At 42.9% G+C, this 22,622-nt stretch overlaps 1 protein-coding gene across 1 annotated transcript; it reads right to left on the bottom strand.

The window, feature by feature from the left end:
- Window positions 1-5,922: 5,922 nt before the first annotated feature.
- slc6a1a (solute carrier family 6 member 1a) lies at window positions 5,923-22,166 on the bottom strand. Its single transcript, XM_079587665.1, has 15 exons — window positions 21,694-22,166; window positions 21,083-21,384; window positions 20,835-20,966; window positions 20,469-20,569; window positions 20,209-20,318; window positions 19,971-20,103; window positions 19,614-19,748; window positions 19,430-19,533; window positions 18,938-19,062; window positions 18,718-18,830; window positions 18,122-18,253; window positions 17,933-18,035; window positions 12,471-12,571; window positions 8,231-8,398; window positions 5,923-8,129 (listed from the first exon to the last, which is right to left on the bottom strand). The coding sequence occupies exons 2-15, from the start codon at window positions 21,315-21,317 to the stop codon at window positions 7,581-7,583; spliced, it is 2,241 nt and encodes a 746-aa protein (XP_079443791.1). The 5' UTR covers window positions 21,318-21,384; window positions 21,694-22,166; the 3' UTR covers window positions 5,923-7,580.
- Between the last annotated feature and the right edge of the window lie 456 nt (window positions 22,167-22,622).

The following is a 22,622-nucleotide window of genomic DNA, read 5'->3' as shown; positions in this document are numbered from 1 at the left end:
GGCTAACATGGTTACACCAAAAGTTGATTGGACCTTCAGACTGAAAGTGCAGTTTCAAAGCAAGTGAAGACTGGATATCAATCATTTCTAGCTGAAGAGCACTCTCATCAATGTTAGGCATGAGCTCTTTAACTTTTGCAATGAAGTTTGAGTCATGGTTTATTGAGAATGGATCGCGAGTAAACTGCATAACCTCCATTGGGAGACTAAAGCCCTGAAATCTGTCACTGAAGTTTTCAGTCAGCTTTGTCATGAATTCAATCATAGTTGGCATGACTTGTGCCCCTGGCGTACTGCTCAAAAATGTACGAAGGTGTGTAAAGTGCATCAACTCGTTTGTGGTTAGGTCAGACACAAATACATTCAGCTTTTTGCGGATGAAGTTGACAATGCTTGTGACCTTGTCCATAGTGTTTTTTAATTCACCGCTGAGCTTCGCGCACAAGACAGAATTGTGAATAATGCAGTGTAAAAACTGCATTTGAGGTGCCACAGCTGACAGTCTGGCTGCTAGTCCTTGCACTCTTCCGAGCATAGCTGGTGCTCCATCCGTTACTAGCAAGCAAACCTTTTGTAAATCCAGTTTATGCTCACTGAAAAACGCGACATTTTGAAACAGCACTTCACCTGTCGTATGTCCCTCCAGTGAAATGAGTCCCAGAAGCTCCTTACGAAAGCGAACTCCATCGTAAAATCTCACATAAACGCACATCTGGGCCACATCAGTTGTATCTGTCGATTCGTCAATAGCAATGGACATCAGCTCCGTTTTTTGGATGTTTTCCAGTAGTTTATCAAATACATCCTTTGCTAGTAGATCCACTCGACGAAGAGCTGAGGTGTCTGACAGTGGTACTTTTTTAATAGATGAGGACACGTGGTCTTTCATTTTTTGGTCAACAATCATTTCGTCAGCAACCGCCAGCATGCAGTCTTTAATAGTCTCTGACTCGGTGAAGGGCCTCTTTTTTTCTCGTGAGTGTTACGATCTCTGTTGGATCATAACAAAATAAGGGAGTCTCCACACGCCACCAATAATTAATCAATGAATGAACTTATTAGTTTGTAAGAAGATCGAGGATCAGTATAAATGTGAATCAGTGTGTCAGTAATTGTGTGCAAAGTTTGTATATGAAAGTCAACAATCCAACCATCTCAAATGTGATGGATCAAAGGGCGGCGGAGGTCTCCCGTATTCCTCACATCTCCAGAGTTCTCCGAGCCGACAAGAGCACAAGCCAAACGAACAGAACCAGCCCAAGGTTTACACAAGCTCAATCCTCTCCCCCTCTCCTTCTCTCTGTCTCAGGCTCTTATAGGAGGTAATTATTGCGATCAGGTGTACAACCAATCACTCCAGCCAGTCACCTGTAACTCCGAGACAATGAATTAATCACTGAGATCGTCACATGAGTATCCACGCCACTCGTAGAGAGGCAATGAAAGCTCTCTCTTGTTCGGTACAAAACACGCCAATTGCACGCTGACTTTGCTCAAAAGAAGTTACCAGTCTGTCTATTCTACGTTGTCTCTCCACTGAGCCCTCTTGGTATTGCGCAGAAAAAGACGAATGTTTTGTAGTAAAATGTCTCTTCACATTATATTCTTTGGCCACAGCCACTGACTCGTTGCACAGTAAACACACAGGTCTATCGGTCCCTTGCTTGCTTGCCGTAATTGGCACCGTAAATAAGTACTTCTCCGTCCATTCACTCTGAAACTTACGATTTTCTCTGTCAACTTTGCGGTTTGGCTTGGACAACGCCATGTTAGATATGTGTCATAGGCAGCGTGAGAACATCGAATCAGCAAGAATGAGTGTTTGTTTGTCACCATGGAGACGACATGCTCCGCTCTAGAATCTTTGCCTGTACTCTTGTCTGTTCGCCGTGGATGATTCGTAAAAAAAAAATTTTCTTTTTTTTTTTTTAATCTGCCGCGGGCCAGAATAAATTTCAATCGGGCTAAATTTGCCCCCGGTCTGCTATTTAATAATAATAATAATAATAATATGTTTAATTTATATAGCGCCTTTCCCAAGCTCAAGGACGCTTCACAATAACAGTAGAGAACAAACAATAATTTCAAACATGAGTGGACAGTAGACATTTGCCCAGTCCAAGCGATCGCAGTTGCGTTTCGCAGTGCAAATGTAGTAAACAGAAACAATAGTAAAAAAAAAATGAAATAAAAACAACATTAATCATCACAATGAGAGTAAAGAACAAACAATACGTTTGGACAATAGACATTTGCCCAGTTTAAGAAACGAGCGTTTGCAATTGCATATCGGTTTGCAAGTGGAATACAAACAGAAACAGTAACAAAAAACTTAACAAGACTATTTACAGAGAGCATGGAAGATCGGCAGCTGAAGCAAAGGTCTGGTGCAACAGACTAATGGTGCGTACGGAAACTGGTTAAGAAAAACATGTCAAGAAAACATGTCATGACGGATAATATTTTTTAAACAGATGGGTTTTGAGTTTAGACTTAAATTCATGCAGTGTTGTTATTTGAATAGGCCTGGTGTAGGGTATCTTCAAACAGTGACCTATCTGGTCAGGTGTTGGAGCCGTCACTGGCATTGCAGCCATCTTGCCTGAAGACTCAGGCGTGTTACTTTCTGGAACGGACTCGGGGATTTCACACTCGGGGATGAACAGACTCGGGGATGATAATAATCTGTTACATTTATATAGCGCTTTTTCTGGGACCTCAAAGCGCTTCACATATGGAAGGGGGGAATCTCCTCAACCATCACCAGTGTGCAGCTCCACCTGATGATGCGACGACAGCCATATTGCGCAAGAACGCCCACCACACACCAGCGGGGGAGGAACGGACTCGGGATTTCACACTCGGGGAGGAACGGACTCGGGATTTCACACTCGGGGAGGAACGGACTCTGGGATTTCACACTCGGGGAGGAACGGACTCGGGATTTCACACTCGGGGAGGAACGGACTCTGGGATTTCACACTCGGGAACGGACTCAGGGGTTTCACACTCGGGAACGGACTTGGGGATTTCACACTCGGGAACGGACTCAGGGGTTTCACACTCAGGAACGGACTCGGGGATTTCACACTCAGGAACGGACTCGGGGATTTCACACTCGGGAACGGACTCAGGGGTTTCACACTCGGGAACGGACTCGGGGATTTCACACTCAGGAACGGTCTCGGGATTTCACACTCAGGAACGGTCTCGGGATTTCACACTCGGGGAGGAACGGACTCGGGGATTTCACACTCGGGAACGGACTCGGGGATTTCACACTCGGGAACGGACTCGGGATTTCACACTCAGGAACGGACTTGGGGATTTCACACTCAGGAACGGACTCGGGGATTTCACACTCGGGAACGGACTCAGGGGTTTCACACTCGGGAACGGACTCTGGGATTTCACACTCAGGAACGGTCTCGGGATTTCACACTCGGGAACGGACTCAGGGATTTCACACTCGGGAACGGACTCGGGGATTTCACACTCGGGAACGGACTCGGGATTTCACACTCAGGAACGGACTTGGGGATTTCACACTCAGGAACGGACTCGGGGATTTCACACTCAGGAACGGACTCAGGGGTTTTACACTCGGGAACGGACTCAGGGATTTCACACTCGGGAACGGATTCGGGGATTTCACACTCAGGAACGGACTCAGGGGTTTCACACTCGGGAACGGACTCAGGGATTTCACACTCGGGAACGGACTCAGGGGTTTCACACTCGGGAACGGACTCTGGGATTTCACACTCAGAAACGGACTCGGGATTTCACACTCAGGAACGGACTTGGGGATTTCACACTCAGGAACGGACTCGGGGATTTCACACTCAGGAACGGACTCAGGGGTTTTACACTCGGGAACGGACTCAGGGATTTCACACTCGGGAACGGACTCGGGGATTTCACACTCGGGAACGGATTCGGGGATTTCACACTCAGGAACGGACTCAGGGGTTTCACACTCGGGAACGGACTCAGGGATTTCACACTCGGGAACGGACTCGGGGATTTCACACTCAGAAACGGACTCGGGATTTCACACTCAGAAACGGACTCGGGATTTCACACTCAGGAACGGACTTGGGGATTTCACACTCAGGAACGGACTCGGGGATTTCGCACTCGGGGACGGACTCGGGGATTTCGCACTCAGGAACGGACTCGGGGATTTCACACTCCGGAACGGACTGAGGAGCGAACTCTGGCTTAATAAGAAGGATGATCAGTTTTTCGGGAGTGGACCGGCTCAGCAGGAGGGCACATGTTAGTTGCTAGTTATCCAGTGCATTTATGAATACAATGGTTCGTCCAAACCTGCATGAAAAAGTGTCATTTTCATATCATCCAGAAAAAATAGCTCCAGGAACACCTCAGTAAATTCGGCAAAGGGACGGGCATTCTGAGAGAGAGTGTATAACTGGTCCAGGGGATGGGGGATACAGGGGATAGCTGTAATCGTTATGTTCAGTCTTCTGTTACGGAACACAGACTCGGAAAAAGAGAAATGCAATAAGTTCTTTATTCAGCAGCACAGAGCATAATGGTGGGACACAGGTGAGTGAACAGGACAATGAGAGTTAAAGTTGATTTGAGATGGATGGTAATGGAAAGTCTTTGTCTGACCCCTAATTTCCACCAACTGCGGAACGGCTGCGGATCTGCTCCGGAACGGTGGCAGAGTCAATAGGTTTCCATTAAAGTCAATGTGTGTATTTTCACTGACTGCGGAACGGCTGCGTTCCGACTCCGGCGATCCGCAGCCCTCCGGAGCTGATACGCAGAGCTTCTATTTTTGCCGGATGCCGGAGAGCTCCGCAGCACTACAGGGCAGAGTGCGCAGGACAGGAAGTCGAGCAAAAAACAGAACAAACCAAAACAAAATAAAAGATCTGTTTAATTTTCAAAATAAAATACACCGTGATCATGGCGGATCATATTTCCCTACTCTACACCTTGAAAACATCATAATGGGCGGAGACAGGCCTGTTGAAGATTTTTTTCAGACACCTGTTTTAACATACACACGTAACATGTTTTAACATAACGCGCGATCACACGTAAATTAGCGAGATCTCGTGGGTCCTCGGCCGCAGCCGTTCCGCAACAAATCCGGACCTGGTGGGTATTGAAGGACAGCGGAGCACGGAGCCGACACGCAGCGGAGCCGATCCGCAGCCGTTCCGCAGTTGGTGGAAATCCGGGGTTACAGGTGCAGGATATTGTGGATGGCTGAAGCAGACGGAGCACACACACGAAGGACCAGGAGAAAGAAGGGATCAGACGCTGGAGAAACTGGCAGAGGAATGACGAAGAAGAAGAAGAATCACTGGAGAATAAAATTAGCGAGAAATTGCAGGAGTCAGGTAGGAAGTGTGGGACTGTAAGTTTTGAATGCTTATATCTCCTAAATGCGAATTTTGGCATTGGTTTGGAACAGACCAGCTTATTCATAACCTTAGGCTTAACATATTAATACTAAAAGCTAAAAAACTTAAAAACTTTGATTTCAGGGGGCATTAATTCACTGGTTGGTTCATTTGTTTCTGATTAAGCTTGATGACTGTTCAACTGGCAACGTGTTTGTTGAAATGCTAACACTACTCTGTATTCTGCATATTGTTTCTTTCCTTTGATAATTGCTCATGAGACTGAGTACCTGCAAAACATAATAATACAACAGAAAGAGCTGGAGTTTATGTCATGTCCATTCATTAGGGCCTCTTTATTTTGAACATGTTCATTCTTTCGGCCCAGTTAATTACTGCTTATTGGTTACTGACTGTAGTTTATTCTTTGATGTCTTAATTCGTAGCATTTTAAAGGGATTCTGTTTGAAACAATTGGGCTGTCATACAGACTCCTAATGAATGGCTTCTAGTGAAGACTGAGAATCAACGCACAGATTATAGACTACGAATATTTTCTGTTTATTCATACATTTTACATAACAATCGTGCTTTTTCATATGACACCATTTACATACATGTCCTATGTAATAATTTTAGGCAGTGTAACAGTTAAAAATATACAAAACAATATTATTTCTTACGAGACATAAATCCTATTTGTTTTATAATCCTTTTTATAATCATCACTCATAATTTCCATAAGGTATGTGCTTCAGAGCTCAAAATATTATTGCAGAAAACAGCAATTGTTTTTCAAATATTTCAACATTTAGACAAAAAACTTAATGGAGTACAGACATTCACGGTTACATGTTTTACACAATACAATTTTACAATAAAGTTCCAGATAAAACTGCAGTAAAGTATCTTTGTACAAAACTCACAGGACATTTCACATTTTCTGTAGGTACGCATCTCCTCTTAGTAAACATGTTTAACATGACCGAATGCTTTTTACGTGTAGCTGCCTTTGACGGAAACTGTCCTCACATCATTGCTCTGTCGTCGGAGAAGTCTCTGTACTCTAGTTTGTGCTGGGGGGGCGGGGCTAATTATATTTTAGCATATGCTACTTACTTAAAATATGGTATTAACTATTAAGAAGTATTTTGTATCCTTTTTCAAAAAGGTATGGCACAATATAGTATAGTGTAAACCATTGTTTTCGAGTGGCCAGTTCGTGTGTGCATTTGTGCTTTGTTTTAACAATTCAACATTTTGGCACATGAAGTAGCTAATGGTCATGCAAATTGCGACTACATAAATCACAGGCTTAAGGAGCTGATATGCACTCAGGGTCAGAGACATATCTGAGTTTTTTTTTTCCTGAGGGGACATGTAAACAGGACACTGAATTGACAGCACTCATCAGTAATCTGTAGAATAATCGGCAAAAATGTTCACCCTGTGTTTTGCGGTGTTCTCATTTTCTGTGTTTTTGTACCCTGTGCTTTACAAACTACACACTGCCAGGCATAGATTCGTTTTTGCTTTAGTCTATGATTTTGGTCCTTGGTCTCAACAGTAAAGTACAAAGCATTCTAAAAATAATTAAAAAAATCACATACAAGTATTTTATCTTTTTTAGCTTGGAAAAGAAAAAGATAGTAACAGTCTCTCTCAACAAAGATATTCAACAACATATAATGGGTCATCCAAGGGCTCTACCGAATAGAAATGAATTGTGCTTCGGACACAGGGCTTGCTTGGTGCACCTTGGTTTTTCCAAATAACCCACAATACAACATAATCATAATAATGGACTCCTGCTTTGTCCCAGTGCAACATAGAAACTGTTTATACCGCACATAAATAGCTTATGCATTGCAAAACAATGCACTGTCCTTAAATCTAACTCACAGTATAACCTTAGTAGAGACAAATTCACATAATACATAGTATAATTAATTTTTTTAACACTGACACTCGTTGCTTCACATTTGGAAAGCTTACAGAGTTTGTGTTTGTGTGTAAGTTTTCCAAATGCAAGTCTTTTTTGTTTGTTTGGTTTTTAATAATTTTTTGTCACATTTTATGTTTAGTTTGATTATTTATGACCCCTGGAGGTAGATGATTCTATTACTGTATAAACATGGAAGTCTTCTGTGCTGTTAATCTTTGATTGCTCTCTGCTGGGGTTCACCTCTACTGCTTTTAGACATTGGCATCGCTACCAGGGTTAGTTGGAGATGAACTATCAGCCTGCGGCTGTGACGGAGGCTGCGGCTGTGACGGAGGCTGAGATGGAGGCTGTGACGGAGGCTGAGACTGAGATGGAGGCTGCGGCTCTGGCTGCGGTGATTGTGGTTGCTGCTGTGCCTGGTCCGGTTGTTGTGGTGATTGCGGTTGTTGTGGTGATTGCGGTTGTTGTGGTTGTTGCGGTGATTGCGTTTGCTGCGGTAATTGCGGTTGTTGCGGTGATTGCGGTGATTGCGGAGATTGCGGTTGCTGCGGTAATTGCGGTTGTTGCTGTGATTGCGGTTGCTGCGGTAATTGCGGTTGTTGCGGTTGCTGTGGTGATTGCGGTTGCTGTGGTGATTGTGGTTGCTGCGGTGATTGGGGTTGCTGCTGTGCCTGGTCCGGTTGCTGCGGTTGTTGCAGTGATTGCTCCGGCAACTGTGGCAGTGACTGAAGCTGCTGTTGCTCTGGCCCGTTCTCCTGAGCACGCCTCACTGCTGGAGGCTGCAGCATTATCCTGATCCGCTGAAATAAGGCCCCAGAACCAGCACCAGTGAGCACAGATATACCATGTAATGCCTGTGTTAACATTGTTCATTATTTTATACATAAATAAGAACAGTTACCTCCTTATATGTCCCCTTCAGGGTGAAGAACATGTAGACCATATAACCAGGAATGAGAACCATAGAGGATAAAGCCATGAGCCAGCCCACTCCTTGCCCCCATTTAGGGAACACATAGTTGTTCATTTTAAGAGGAACCATTTGCACCGCGCTGAAGAGGAACACACCCTGCAGGAAAGCTCTGTTTAAAAATACTGCAGTTTTCACACAATTACGGTACACCATAATCTGTAACTATTATTACTTTTATAGTGAAGACTACAAGACTTTAGAAACATGCTGCCGCTTTATATTAGGTGTTGTTACCTACTATGTACTTGCATCAAAAAGTAAGTACAACGTAGCTACTGTGCTAATGAGGTGGGATATGGGTAAGGTTAGGGGATGGTTTGCTGGTATGGGTAGATTTAAGTGTGGGTTAAAGTGTAGGGGAAGGTCAGCAGTATGATTATCATTACATAAATGTATTACAGCTGTAATTACACCGGATACCCTGTAAACTGAGTCAATGGGACAAATAATGGTGTAGTAAAATGTTTTATGGCAAATAAACCCTTAATAGTTTGCTCTATCATAAATATAATTGCTAATTTAGGTTTGTGTTAGGTATCAAGCTGTAAAGTTAATTTTTATTTACCATAAACCACCATGGATCATGTTTGTGCCACATGCAGGTTGAAGCAGAGAGGATGCAGGATCTATATGCAGCAGGCTTTTATTGAACAAACTCAAAATTTACCAAAACACTCAGAACAGCTCAGGCACAGAACAACCAACATATAATACGGACAACGACAGACAACTTGACAGGACAAACACAGGGACTAAATTAAGGAAACAAGACACAGCAGACATGACTAACGAGGCACAGGTGAACAGGATACTGAATCAAAGAGACACACTGGGAAAACTGGGTCAAATTAACAGGCAAACATGAACTAACAAACACTAAACGTGACAGAACACAACCCCTCCCACAAGGCACGGCCTTGTGACATATTACATCAACAAGGGTGGAAGGCTGGTTGTCCTGGAGGCTGACGAGGGCATGGCTTACTCAGCGAAGGAAGTCTCCAGGGCAACTCGGGAGACCAGGACGGAGCCGGCAACTCGGGAGATCTGAGATGATCCGCCTTCGTGGCCTTGCCCAGGGACCCAGGTCATATAGCAGATTTTCTTGGGGGGAGCTAGGCGTTTGTAGGCCAGTGGGATTATAGGGTGAGCTCGGGGACTGAAGGCCTCTCTGGGGTGAGCTTGGGGACTGGAGTTGTCTCTAGACACTGGACGGGGACTGGAATCGTCTCTGGACACTGGATGGGGACTGGAGTCGTCCCTGGACACTGGACGGGGACTGGAGTCGTCCCTGGACACTGGACGGAGACTGGAGTTACCTCTGGACTCTTGACGGGAGACAGAGTTACCTCTGGACTCTTGACGGGAGACATTGTTACCTCCGGACTCTTGACGGGAGACAGAGTTACCTCTGGACTCTTGACGGGAGATGGAGTTACCTCTGGACACTTGATGGGAGACGGAGTTACCACTAGACTCTTGACTGGAGACGGAGTTACCTCTGGACTCTTGTCGGGAGACGGAGTTACCACTGGACTCTTGACTGGAGACGGAGTTAGCACTGGACTCTTGACGGGAGACGGAGTTACCTCTGGACTCTTGACGGGAGACGGAGTTACCACTAGACTCTTGACTGGAGACGGAGTTAGCACTGGACTCTTGACGGGAGACGGAGTTACCTCTGGACTCTTGACGGGAGACGGAGTTACCACTAGACTCTTGACTGGAGACGGAGTTACCTCTGGACTCTTGTCGGGAGACGGAGTTACCACTGGACTCTTGACTGGAGACGGAGTTAGCACTGGACTCTTGACGGGAGACGGAGTTACCTCTGGACTCTTGACGGGAGACGGAGTTACCCCTGGACTCTTGACTGGAGATGGAGTTACCTCTGGACTCTTGACTGGAGACAGAGTTACTTCTGGACTCTTGACTGGAGAGGGAGTTACCTCTGGACTCTTGACGGGTGACGGTGTTTCTCTGGACTCTTGACGGGAGACGGAGTTACCTCTGGACTCTTGACTGGAGACGGAGTCTCCTTTGGACTCTTGATGGGAGACAGAGTCACCTCTGGGCTCTGTTGTGGCGGCGGCCATATTGGCAGAGGGCTCAGGCGTGGCGGCGGCCATCTTGGCAGAGGGCTCAGGTGCTGCGGCGGCCATCTTGACCGAGAGCTCAGGCGTGGCGGCGGTCATCTTGACCCCGAGAGCTCAGGCGTAGCGGTGGCCATCTTGACCGAGAGCTCAGGCGTGGCGGCGGTCATCTTAACCCCGAGAGCTCAGGCGTAGCGGTGGCCATCTTGACCGACAGCTCAGGCGTGGCGGCGGTCATATTGACCCCGAGAACTCAGGCGTGGCGGTGGCCATGAGGGGACGAGACTCTGGAGCTGGCGGTTTTCTGGATCGGGGGTACATGTCTTCCAGACACTTGAGAATGGCCTCCCTCCAGGGAAGTCCTCGGGTGTCTGGAAGTTCCACTGGGTGGTAGTAGTTGGCCCCGATCCAATATAGTGTTGTGAGGGTTTTGTCATCATAGGGGGAGAGAATGGCAAGATGGCAGAACTCAACAGAGTATTCCACAAAGTTGAGACCCTTCCAGGCAAAAGCAGTGCTAGATCTATATTTTAAAGGTCTGTTGTTTTGTCACATGCAGGATCTATATGCAGCAGGCTTTTATTGAACAAACTCAAAATGAACCAAAACACTCATGATTCTCACAGACAGGAACAGCTCAGACACAGAACAACCAACATATAATACGGACAACGACAGACAACTAAACAGGACTAAACACAGGGCTTAATACACAGGGCTTAATACACAGGGATTAAATACACAGGGACTAAGGCTATGTTTACACGGAAACGATCGAAGACAAAAAGTGGCGTTGCGTTATCACTTTTTATTCTGCGTTTAGACAAGCGTTATGGGGGGGAAATCTGCGTGCATATGGTGACGCAAAAGTGTGTGAAATTGGATGTAGTGTGCACTCCAGGCGGCTAGGTGGCGATGTGAAGCACTGAAAGTGAAAGAGACGCTGACACAGTTTGTCATGTTTTTTGAGTTTTTTTTTTTTGTCAATGCAATTAATACTATATTTTAGTTTGTTAATGTTTTGTTATTTTCCTGTACTGACGCATGCCTGTGACGTAATCGCGTACGTGACGAGAGCCACCGTGAGCAGATCGGTGCCTTCACTGTCTAGCAGACTTCTGCGTTTTTACCCTTTAGACGTGAATGCGACGGTGGAGCATTTTTAAGATTTCCACTCTGGAGGGTGGATTCACTTTTTTGCGTTTTTAAGCCCCAAAAACGCCGTCGCTGTCTAAACGAAAGGCACATCTGATAAAATATTTTTACGTTTTCACCTGCGAGCGTTCTCGTGTAAACAGGGCCTATATCAAGGAAACAAGACATGAGTAATGAGGCACAGGTGAACAGGATACTGAATCAAAGAGACACACTGGGAAAACTGGGTCAAATTAACAGGCAAACATGAACTAACACTAAACGTGACAGTTTGGTCGTTTTGATTAACATGTGAATATAATGAATCAGAGGGAAACATCTTGGAACGCTGCTTGCTGGAAACAACAATAGAGGCTTTTTACTTTTGGTACTGGAAGAAGCATCTTGAATTTTTGTCTAATTTTTATGTGCAAATAAAAACTTTGATAATGAATAGCTGATTTACTGGCACTGAAACTATTGCAAGACATCTAATTTTGAACTGAACTGAGCTGGACAATGACTAACCTTGCAACATCTGTACTGTTATTGAACTGAATTGCATCAACATTGAACTGACTCGAGCTGAATAATGACACTGTTGCATTTAGTAGAGCTGCTTATAGCTAAATTTAACTTATAATATAGTATTTATGTACTTTGCCACATTAACAGTATTATTTTCCTGTTTATTAATGTGAAGCTGCTTAGAAACGATCTGTATATTATAAAGTGCTCGATAAATAAGTGTGAACACTTGACTAACTTTAACTTTGTCTTACAGTCCAGGTTTTTTTTTGGGGGGGGGGGGGGGGTATTCAAAGGCTAACAAGTATACTCTAATTTTATCCATTTATTTTAATGTTTGTCACAAAAATGGCAAGAGCTTTTAGAACACATTAAAAAAAATCACATTAAAAAGAATAAAGTAGGTTACTTACAGCAACAACTAGAGGGGTGAAGAAAACCCAGCACAGTTTCCACCATACACAAGGCTTGTATCCAATCATTTCCTGGATGTTATCATAAAACTTGTTCACACCTGAAATTACATGAAATTTTATAGGGATTAGATCAATTCACTGCAACTATATTGCAGCAACTGGATTGACGGATAGACTGGAATACATCCATCTATCAATCCATTCATCTTTTGTAGCAGTGCTGAGGATTCAGGGATACTCAATACAATCCGAACCGAGACATTTCTTGTGTCCGAAATCGAATACTTGAAACATTCAGAGTTGGGCAGTAATGTGTTACTATCAATGGGTAACAGTAGTAAGATTACTTTTTGCAGCAACTAGTAGTAACTAGTTTCTAATAAGATTTCAGAAATAATATTAGTTACTTTCAGTAATTTCTTATTACATAAAAATAGCTTGTTGCAATGTTATTTTTTTTTTGCCTCCTCTACTGGTTTGAAATCCAACAATCCAATCATTCCTAGATTCATTTCGTAATCTTGCACGTGATGTCACCGGTGCTGCAAACTAGCTTGGAATATGTAAAAGCTTACATTCAGCGGCTGGAAATATGGACATCACTTTGATTTTGTCAGGAGAAAAGATGACAAGAACAGCATTGTCAAAAGAAAGTTGTGGGATTACTTTACTCTGGCATTACATGGCTTGCCCATCCATATCGCTTTTATCCCGATATACTATATATCCACCTGTTATATGCAAAAATCTAGAAAACAAAACATTTCTTATGACCTTATGTGAATTCTTTGGACAACATACATCATGAAATATAATCGTATCTGGGTAAAAGGTGAATTATCCTATTTGTAGCATTTTAGAATGCAAATCATATGACAAATCATATGCTATCGTAATCGTGTGTTTATTTGCTTCATGTTTCATGTATAGAAACGTTTCTCCGGACTGGTACTGTATGTATGGAAAAGAACGCAGAAGTATTGTGGAACTTCGTCATAGGAAGAGACAGGGCAGGTTATGATGAGCACGTAATATGATTGAGTCAAATCCCATGATATGATGATTCTGTCTAAAGAAATACAAACTAAATCATTTAAATATACCCTAACATTCACAAAGAGGCACACATACGAAGTCAGAATTTTGAGGAGAAAATGAGCAATTGCCACTTCTGTGTGGTGTAACTGAAAAGTAATATAACAAGCAGTGTAACGAATTACGGTTGCCAGAAAGCAATAAAGTAATAATATTATGAGTAATGAGTTATTAATTCAATGTTTTGAGTTGCAAGCTTAACACTGACTATAAATTATGCGAAAAAACAGTATGCCAACAAAGTAGTATTTCCGAAACGTAGTATTTGAAAAACAGTAGGTGAAAAGTCCTCGGATGAAGTACTTCTGCTGAGATTCAGAAGTGTGAGTTCAATCTACACTTGGAGACGAGTAGTACACGCACCGCCAGCTGACACCGAAGGTCACATGACAGTGACACCATGGCGGATGTAGTACGTCCAAATGTCATTCATACTAAACACATCCATACTAAACACATCCATACTAAATAGAACAAACTTTTTTTTAACAGTCGTGAAGTTTCAAACCAAATGTAGTACCTACTTTACAGTAAGCAATTTGAGATGCAGCATAAGCATATAGGTTTTGCTTAAACAGAAGCTGCATATCTCGGCTGCCACGTCAGCAAACGTCGCTGAAGGCCATCTCCATGTGAAGGATCTAGGAAGGCAGCCTTTGTTTCGCGCCTTTCTTTCGGCCTGTATTAATGGATGCATCAGATGTATCCTTCGCGGCCTTAAATCCCCCACAATCCTTTGCAACCATTCCAATTCACGAAAATAAGCTGACGGAAAACAAGTCGGTACTGAGCTTGTCTGAGTTTAATTTATTATTACTGTTTAGTCCAAGTGTGCAGCACAAGTCCTGAAAAGTGATGTAATCTAATGGGACATGAGACAAACTAAACAATCAAATGACAGTTGTTCTGTAATAAACTGTACTAACCGATTCAGCGGAAGTGTTCAGCTTCACACTCACTATTGTTCAGTAAAGATATCAGCACATATTGGGACATTGGCGGCTTCACTTTTCTACAATGGAAGAGAGTGAAGGAGCGTCGTCCATCTTTTTTTACAGTCTATGGTTTAGTCATTCATTAGTTGCCATGGTCACTAATTCGTCCACACCTGTTCCCTGTTCTGTTGATTACCCTTCTCTGTGTGTTTCAGCCTTCAGTCTTCCTCAGTTCTTTTTCTTGTTAAAGGGTTAGTTCACCCAAAAATTTTAATTCTGTCATTAATTACTCATGACTCAAGTCATGTAAGACCTTCGTTCATCTTCAGAAGACAAAGTAAGATATTTGTGATGAAATCCGAGAGCGTTCTGATCCCTCCACGTCTTTGCAACTTTCAAGGTCCAGAAAGGTAGTAAAGACACTGTTAAAATAGTCCATGTGACTACAGTTGTTCAACCTTAATGTTATTAAGCGACGAGAATTATTTTTGTGCACAAAAAAGCCCCAAAATAATGACTTTATTCAACAATTTCTTCTCTTATGTGTCAGATCTTCTACGCTATTCACAGTTAGACGTCAGAACGCTGGCTCAGTATTGGCCGGCTCCTACATCAGCTTCACACACGTGTCGTTGTGCTCATGTGAACAGCGTCGGACAATAGTTAGCCGAAGCGCTGTTCTGTGTTTACTACACAAATAGAGTAGGAGATCTGACACAGAAGAGAAAAAATTGTAGAATAAAGCAGTTCATTTTGGGGGGTTTTGCACACAAATATATTCTTGTCGCTTCATAACATTACATTGACAGAATTTTTATTTTTGGGTGAACAAACACTTTAACGTTTATGGATTGTTGTGTTTGAGTTATCTCCGTGTTAATAAAAATAGTATATCAAGCATCACCCATCTTCCTTGTGGATTAAGCTACAGTAACCCCATTATAGAACCCTTTTAAAAGGTATACTTGTGTATCTTATTTATCTCTAGAGTTTGCATATTAATACTATACCTAAACGATACATATTAGTGCCTAAATGGTACATGTCAGACCTTCTGAAAGGGTCCCACCCTAGTGACAGCTTTTGTAAAAAAAATTATGATAGTGTAAAAAAAGCAAAAAGAACTTTCACAGCGGCCAATCGGGTACGTTTCCCGTACAACTATATCGCTCGCTGCTTAACTACCATAGTACGATGCATCGTTGGAGAAATCAACTATCTAGTCACGACCGAAACCGTATGTCGCAAAGTATTGTTCAACTACGTTGGTTTATGACGTCTCGCACGTGGTGGACTAATAACTTATTTTCATTAATCTGTTTGAGATCGAATTAACGCTAGATTTTGTCATATAAGTTACAGACATGGCATCTGAAGACCATTTCTAATTGTTCTCAGTTATTTTGCTTTATTACCAGACTCAGTATTTGGGTCGTTCTTACATAGTAGAGCACGTTCGCACATGCGCAGTCTTCAAAAACGGTGCTTTAAATCTCTTGACAAAGAGAACGTAAATTACATTTCTATGTATTCTAAATAAATAACACGGGTTGTACTGAATGTCAGCTTGCTTATTTTGCTGAAGATAAGGATTTATTCAGTCTACATCTCATGTAAACTAGAAACTCTGCTTCTAACCACAGCTCGAGAGATGTCGCTCCAACCACACAAGTTTGCGATGCTGTTTGCGAACGTTCGTTGGAACGATGGTTTCGGGATACACCAAATCGTTGAACTATGCTGATAATGACTTGCGACCATAGTTGGCTAACGATGCTTTCGGGAAACGCACCCCTGAGTAGCATGTCATAAACTATGACATCACTCTCCGGTCCTAATGCAGAGACATTGACATATCTCAGGTAGGTTATTAGTTTTGTCAAGTCTCGTTAGCAAAATAGTAAATGTCGGAAGAGCTGACAATGGCCAATTTGTCAGATCTGAAGAAAACTAAGGTTGACATGGAAAATTGTGCATTCGCAAAAGACTAGAAGACATTCTTACCAAAAGAACCAAACCTACGGCATGTGCGATATTTACACCGATGGTGACGATTGTTAAGAGTGCTGACAATAAGCACCGCTATAAATCATCAAAGCAAATGTATTTTGAGCAAAATTATCCATTAAACATGGAAGTGAAAAAAAAAAAAACACTTAACGAGACGAGAGAATCATATTGAGAATCTAGATGTAATATAGTCCTGTGGACCCTCAGCTTAGTGGAAAAGTTTTGAGTGGATAACAAAGATTTAAATTTGAGTTCCTCTGATCAAGAAAAAAGACATGGAAATGTCATTCAACCAAAAAACAGAAACAAAAAACAAAAATAAAATGTGTGATACCATATTGAGGAGTATGTGAAGAGACCATTGGGGTGATAATAATGGTAGAGGGTGATATCATGTTTGCCTCTTCACAACTTCCAAATGGTAAGGACAGAAAGGGTTGAACTGGATTCAAAATTGTGAAGGCTTCATTGTATATCAGACACATGACTCTCAAAGACGAGGAGCTAATACACTTCCAAGGCAGCTGCTGATTGACAGATTGGATTAATGGGAAAAATGCCAGGAAGATCCATGGAAAAATAGCCCTCTCCCTGAAATATCAGACTAGCAGACCGCAAAGCTGGCGAACACTGAGAAATCCCACCAGTGCCTTAGTTGAGGACAGAGGGAAAGCAACAGAACTAATGATGGCAATAGACACATCGGGGATATCCAGAATTAACAATCTCAGTTACTCAAGGTACAGAGACTCTAGAAGAAAGCTCACGAGACTATTCAACATCTGCAGCAGCAGCAAACACTAGTGCATAACCACGTAATGGCAAGAAACTGGCAGAAAAAAAGGAAGTGGTGATGAAGCAATCCCACATGACCGTACCATACACTGGGGAAAGAGCTTGAGAAATAGAAGACAGACCGAGGCCAATGTAGTGCTGAACGAGAGGGACTAAATGAAGGAATATCAATATCAATGAAAACGATAATCTAAAGCAATATTTTTGTCATCCTTGTCACAACTTTGAAAATATGATGGTTACCAACTTCAGTTTGTAATTCAATTCTGTTTCCTTACATACACATTCATTGGCTGGTCTATTCAAAATTCAAGATTTATTGTCGTGGTAAAAAAAACTTTGCACATACATGCATACATACACACACACATTTGCACACATATACACGCAATTAACAAAAATATACAATATGCAAATGTATACAAAAGTATTTTTGTAACAGTAATGGCGTTGATGTACAGTAATGTTGTGTTCAGAGTAATCCTGTCCCACTGGATGCAGTTTTGTCGTGACAGAATTATTGATGACTATTGATGACTATGACCAAAGCATTTCTGTCCAGTTTTATAATGCTGTACAGTGCAGAGGTTGAGCACAGTGTAGCAGGACGGAACAAGGACTCACCGTAGCACCAGGAGATTGAGATACACTCGAAGAACACCAGGAAGAGCAGACACATCCCACTGGCTGAGTAGTAGTCGAAGAGTTTAAACACGTAGAGTCCGCCCTAACACAAGAGAAGCACAAGTGTAAGTCCATGACCCCTGCAGTCATATTAGTGCACATCATATTCATCATATTCAAGACTGATACCTGTGTGATATTGGACAGCCCAATGGCGTAGGACACAACGCAAACACATGCGATGAAAATCTCTCTCCTCTTCCTGAGCACCTGTGGGAACTCGTCCACCAGCGCGGTGATGAAGCCCTCCACTGTGCAGAACTGCAAGACAATGTCCAGCGAGACGTTATTCTGCATTTATATGGCCAACGCTTTCATGCCTCTTTCTTGTTGCATTCAATGAACCTGTGAGCACAGGTGTGTGTATCAGCTAACTTTGAACATGGCTTATCCAATCAGATTTGAGCTTTTTTACGACTTTCCAAAAACAAAGAAAACCAGCACAACTCATTGACACTCATTTTACACCACAGAGTTGGGATTCAGTTTGGTTTATTTGAAGATTGCAGCTTCAGGGATAAAGAGCATCAGTTTAAAATCTTGTAGCCATAAAGGCAGGAATCCGCATGAAAAGATTGCATTGGGCTCAGGGCTAATTAAGTCTTTTAATGCTCCTTATGTTTCCTCGTGTGGCCACCAGGGACACCGCCACTGATGCTGGAGCACCAAACAGATCCCGCTCACTTCTGTTTCTAGGTCAGAGCGTGAATACGAGATGTTCTCACCTGACTGTCGATTCCCAGCATCAGCAGCATGGAGAAGAAGAGAATAGCCCACAGCGGTGAGACGGGCAACTGCGTCACAGCTTCTGGGTAAGCCAAAAATGCCAAACCGGGACCTGTGAAAGAGCAGTTCAGTTATCTGAGAGAAATGTCGAGATTTCAACTAATCCAACTTTTTTTTAAGTGAAATATTGTAAAATATTGTGTAAAATGAACTGATTACCGGATGCAGCTACATCAGCTATTGGTCTCTTTGTGACATGTGACATGAAGCCCACAATAGAGAAAATCACAAATCCAGCAAACATACTAGTGAAGGAGTTTATACAGCACACAATGATCGAATCCCTGCAGAAAAAGAGAAGGGGGAAAGGATTCTGTCTTCAAATGTGCATCTATAAAACCTTCGCCTAACTGACCTGGAAGCTGCACATAGATTTGGCATTTCAGGAGAAGATGGATTATAGCCAAATGCAGAAACAACTGTTTAATTTTACAGTAATTCTCACTATTCATGTGAACTGACTCAAACTCCAGCCGAAGCCCTGAAGACAAGGGGACATCACGGCGGTCAGTCACAGTTATAAGGCTTGATCACATTTTCAAGCAAACATTATTCACAGCATCAAAAAAGGTCAAATCAAAGTTTAGGGCCTGAAACAGGGTCAACTTATACTAACTGATTCTTAAAAAGATCCTCATGCGTCAGTCATACCTGTACACATTGTTATTGAAAGGGTTGTAGCTGCCCAGAGCAATGAGGGAGCCTAAACCCAGACCATAGGAGAAGAAAATCTGTGTTGCCGCATCCAGCCAAACCTAAGAAGGAAAATCAAGCTATTTATCAGCTAGACTGGGTCTGTTGGATCTCGTTCGAACGATTAAACGTGTGCAGTTACCTCAGACTCCTTCAGCTTCTCAAAGTCCGGAGTGATGTAGAACAGGATCCCGTCTTTAGCCCCGGGCAGGGACACTCCGCGGATAAACAGGATGAACAACATGAAGTACGGGTAGGTGGCAGAGAAGTAAACCACCTGCAAAACATCGGTTTCTCCATCAAATATTCCCAACGTGTATTTCTTCAGCATGTAAATGCTTGAAAAGAAAATTGTGCATTGCTTTCACGGGACAAGGAACTCATAGAGCCCCAGTTTATTGCAACCATGTGTGCTTTACAATGAATGTAGAGAAATGATTACAAACTCACTCAAATTCCAGTCCGAAGCCCTGAAGACAGACCAACAAAGACATCTCACCTTTCCAGTCCAGCTAACACCTTTCCAGATACAGAAGTACACGAGGACCCAGGCAATGGCCAGTGTTATTGCAAGTGGAGCACGAATTTCACCAGGTTTTTCTAAGCCATCGGTCATTTGATGCACATTGCGTCTGTATAAGCACATCATGCAACACAATTACACTTGACAACAGGACAATTTAATGTACAAAGGTCAAAGAAGGTCATGCACATCAATTTGTTTCATCAAATCTTACTCCCAAAACTCCATGACAGCACTGGTGAGATTGGTGGTGTCTACTATGCTGTAGTTTGTATAACATCTGTCTGTGTTCCATGGATTGTGACAAGTTTTCCATGGAAGCTCCTACAAAGAGTAGAACAATGCTTTACATTTTTTTATTTAATAAATATCCCAGAATAATTACCTAAACATGCCAATATATATATATATATATATACTGTGTGTATATATATATATATATAAACGGAAGCACACGTGACCAGGAATGCTTACAGTGGTAAAGGAGTTGTATAAGTAGTAAATGGCCCAGGCAATGATGACAATGTAGTAAATGTTCAGCCAGAATGAGAGAACAGCGGCAGCAAGACCAACACCTGTAGTTATGACAGATTGTGTTATAACTTACATTCAAAGCAGAATGTGAACCACCTGGTCAAAGCCAGCATTTTATGCAGCATTATAGATGCCTTAGTAGATCATTTGTTTTCAAACTGGAAGATCTGTGAGCATCTTTAGAACAACAGATATCAAACTTACAACACATAACCCATGCATTTAAATCTCCTCGCGTTGCATTTACTGAAGGTCTCACACACTTCAAGAAACCAGCTCGTATTTTGCTGAATAGAAATGATATACCTTTGAACATAGGAGCTAGTTTCCAAACCCCAAGGCCGCCAATGGATGTGTACTGCCCAAGAGCGCATTCAAGAAAAAACAGAGGAACTCCCGCAAAGAAGAGCGTCAAAAAATAAGGAATCAAGAAAGCCCCTGGAATCAACACAGAAATACATGAAAGCACCAAGTGGAGCTGTGCACAGCAACACACACACACACACACACACACACACACACACACACACTGGCTCTTGGAGAAGCGTTCTTACCTCCGCCGTTCTTCCCGCACAGATACGGAAATCTCCACACGTTCCCCAGGCCGATGGCGTAGCCCACACATGACAGCAGAAAATCAAATCTCCCACCCCAAGTTTCTCTGACTGGGATGTCTTTCTTCTTCTTCTCTGGTTTGGCGTCCTCTGATTTGGGTTTGTCGTTAGTTGTGATCTCGTTGAGTTCCGTCACAACTTGTCCATCGGTGTTTTTGGTGTTGTTAGTCGCCATGTCTCTGATTTCAGACAGTAGAGATCCACACAAACCCCCGATCGATCTCGACACAGTTTCAGTTAACCTGAAGACACCGAATCACACGAAATCATTGTTTCCCCCTGCAAACGCAGTCCGCGGTTTGAATTCGAAGGCGACACACACACGCGCGCGCGCGCGCACACACTAAGATATCTGCCGTCTCTGAGACAAAACATGACAGTCAATTTAAACATATATTTTTTCGATAGAACGATCTAGCTTCTCAATTATGTTTTTTCGTCAATTTTTTGATGTATTTACTATTGTTATTACGCATAAACGCATGCACATAAACACACACTTGAACATTTTCAAACCAGTGAAACGCTGAAAATCATTTCCACCTACTTACAGTGAATTGTGGCTGTTTTCCAAAGGGAATGTGTCCGTGTGTGCTGCCGCGAGGTGTCCGTGGATTGCTCTCGGAGTTGTAAACTTCCAGAGAGGAGTGTGTCCATGTAAAGCGGTCCTGCGGGAGCTGTCCACGCGCCACTGGTGCTGAATCCTGTCTGAGATCAGCAGCTACTCAACGTTTACACAGCGCCAATGTCATGTGAAAGTCAACACCCTCCAACCGATACACACACACACATTTTCAGGTCAGGCACGCAAGTCTTTACCTTTATGTGCATATGTTAACATACACATCTCAGTAGATATTACCAACATTTTGGAATTGAATGCTAAACAGAGACTATGAGCCATTCATAAGTTATGCTATTCCCTTTAAAAATCTTGATTTGAAATTCATGTTTAATTAATTTTCTCACGCACATCTGGGTCTGCCACGAGGTAAAATGAACTCATGCATTCATTACTCATTCTGAAGAAGAATTGCAATCCTCAAACCCAGCCCACTTCACACATCTCATCATGAACATGGCAGATGAGGAGCAGAGCAGGTGAAGCACTGACAGCATCAGGTGAGCAGGGACATACCCTTCCTCATCCCAAACTGAGGACACTTCAGAGGAAGAACGTCTGGGACACTCGGACGCAGAACTGTCCTGCCACACAGACATATGTGGTAAGCATTTTCAGTCCATCCAGAATATATGCATGAACTTACTTTTTAGTTAGCTTTTTGATTTCTTTTAACCCCGTAAAGGACAGAATTGTGAATGTCAGTAAACATTGCTTAATGAAAAGTGAACGAAGTCAATGTGGGATTTGGGTCAGATGGTATAGATTTCACCTCATCTCTCGGAGCTTGGCTCAGACTGGAGGACTCAATTGGAAGCAGATGGTGAACCAATGAGGGGTGAACTAACCTACTAATGA

Source organism: Phoxinus phoxinus, assembly GCF_949152265.1.
Source record: "Phoxinus phoxinus genome assembly, chromosome: 18".
NCBI lineage: Eukaryota > Metazoa > Chordata > Actinopteri > Cypriniformes > Leuciscidae > Phoxinus > Phoxinus phoxinus.
This window is presented reverse-complemented; position numbering and strand designations above follow the sequence as displayed.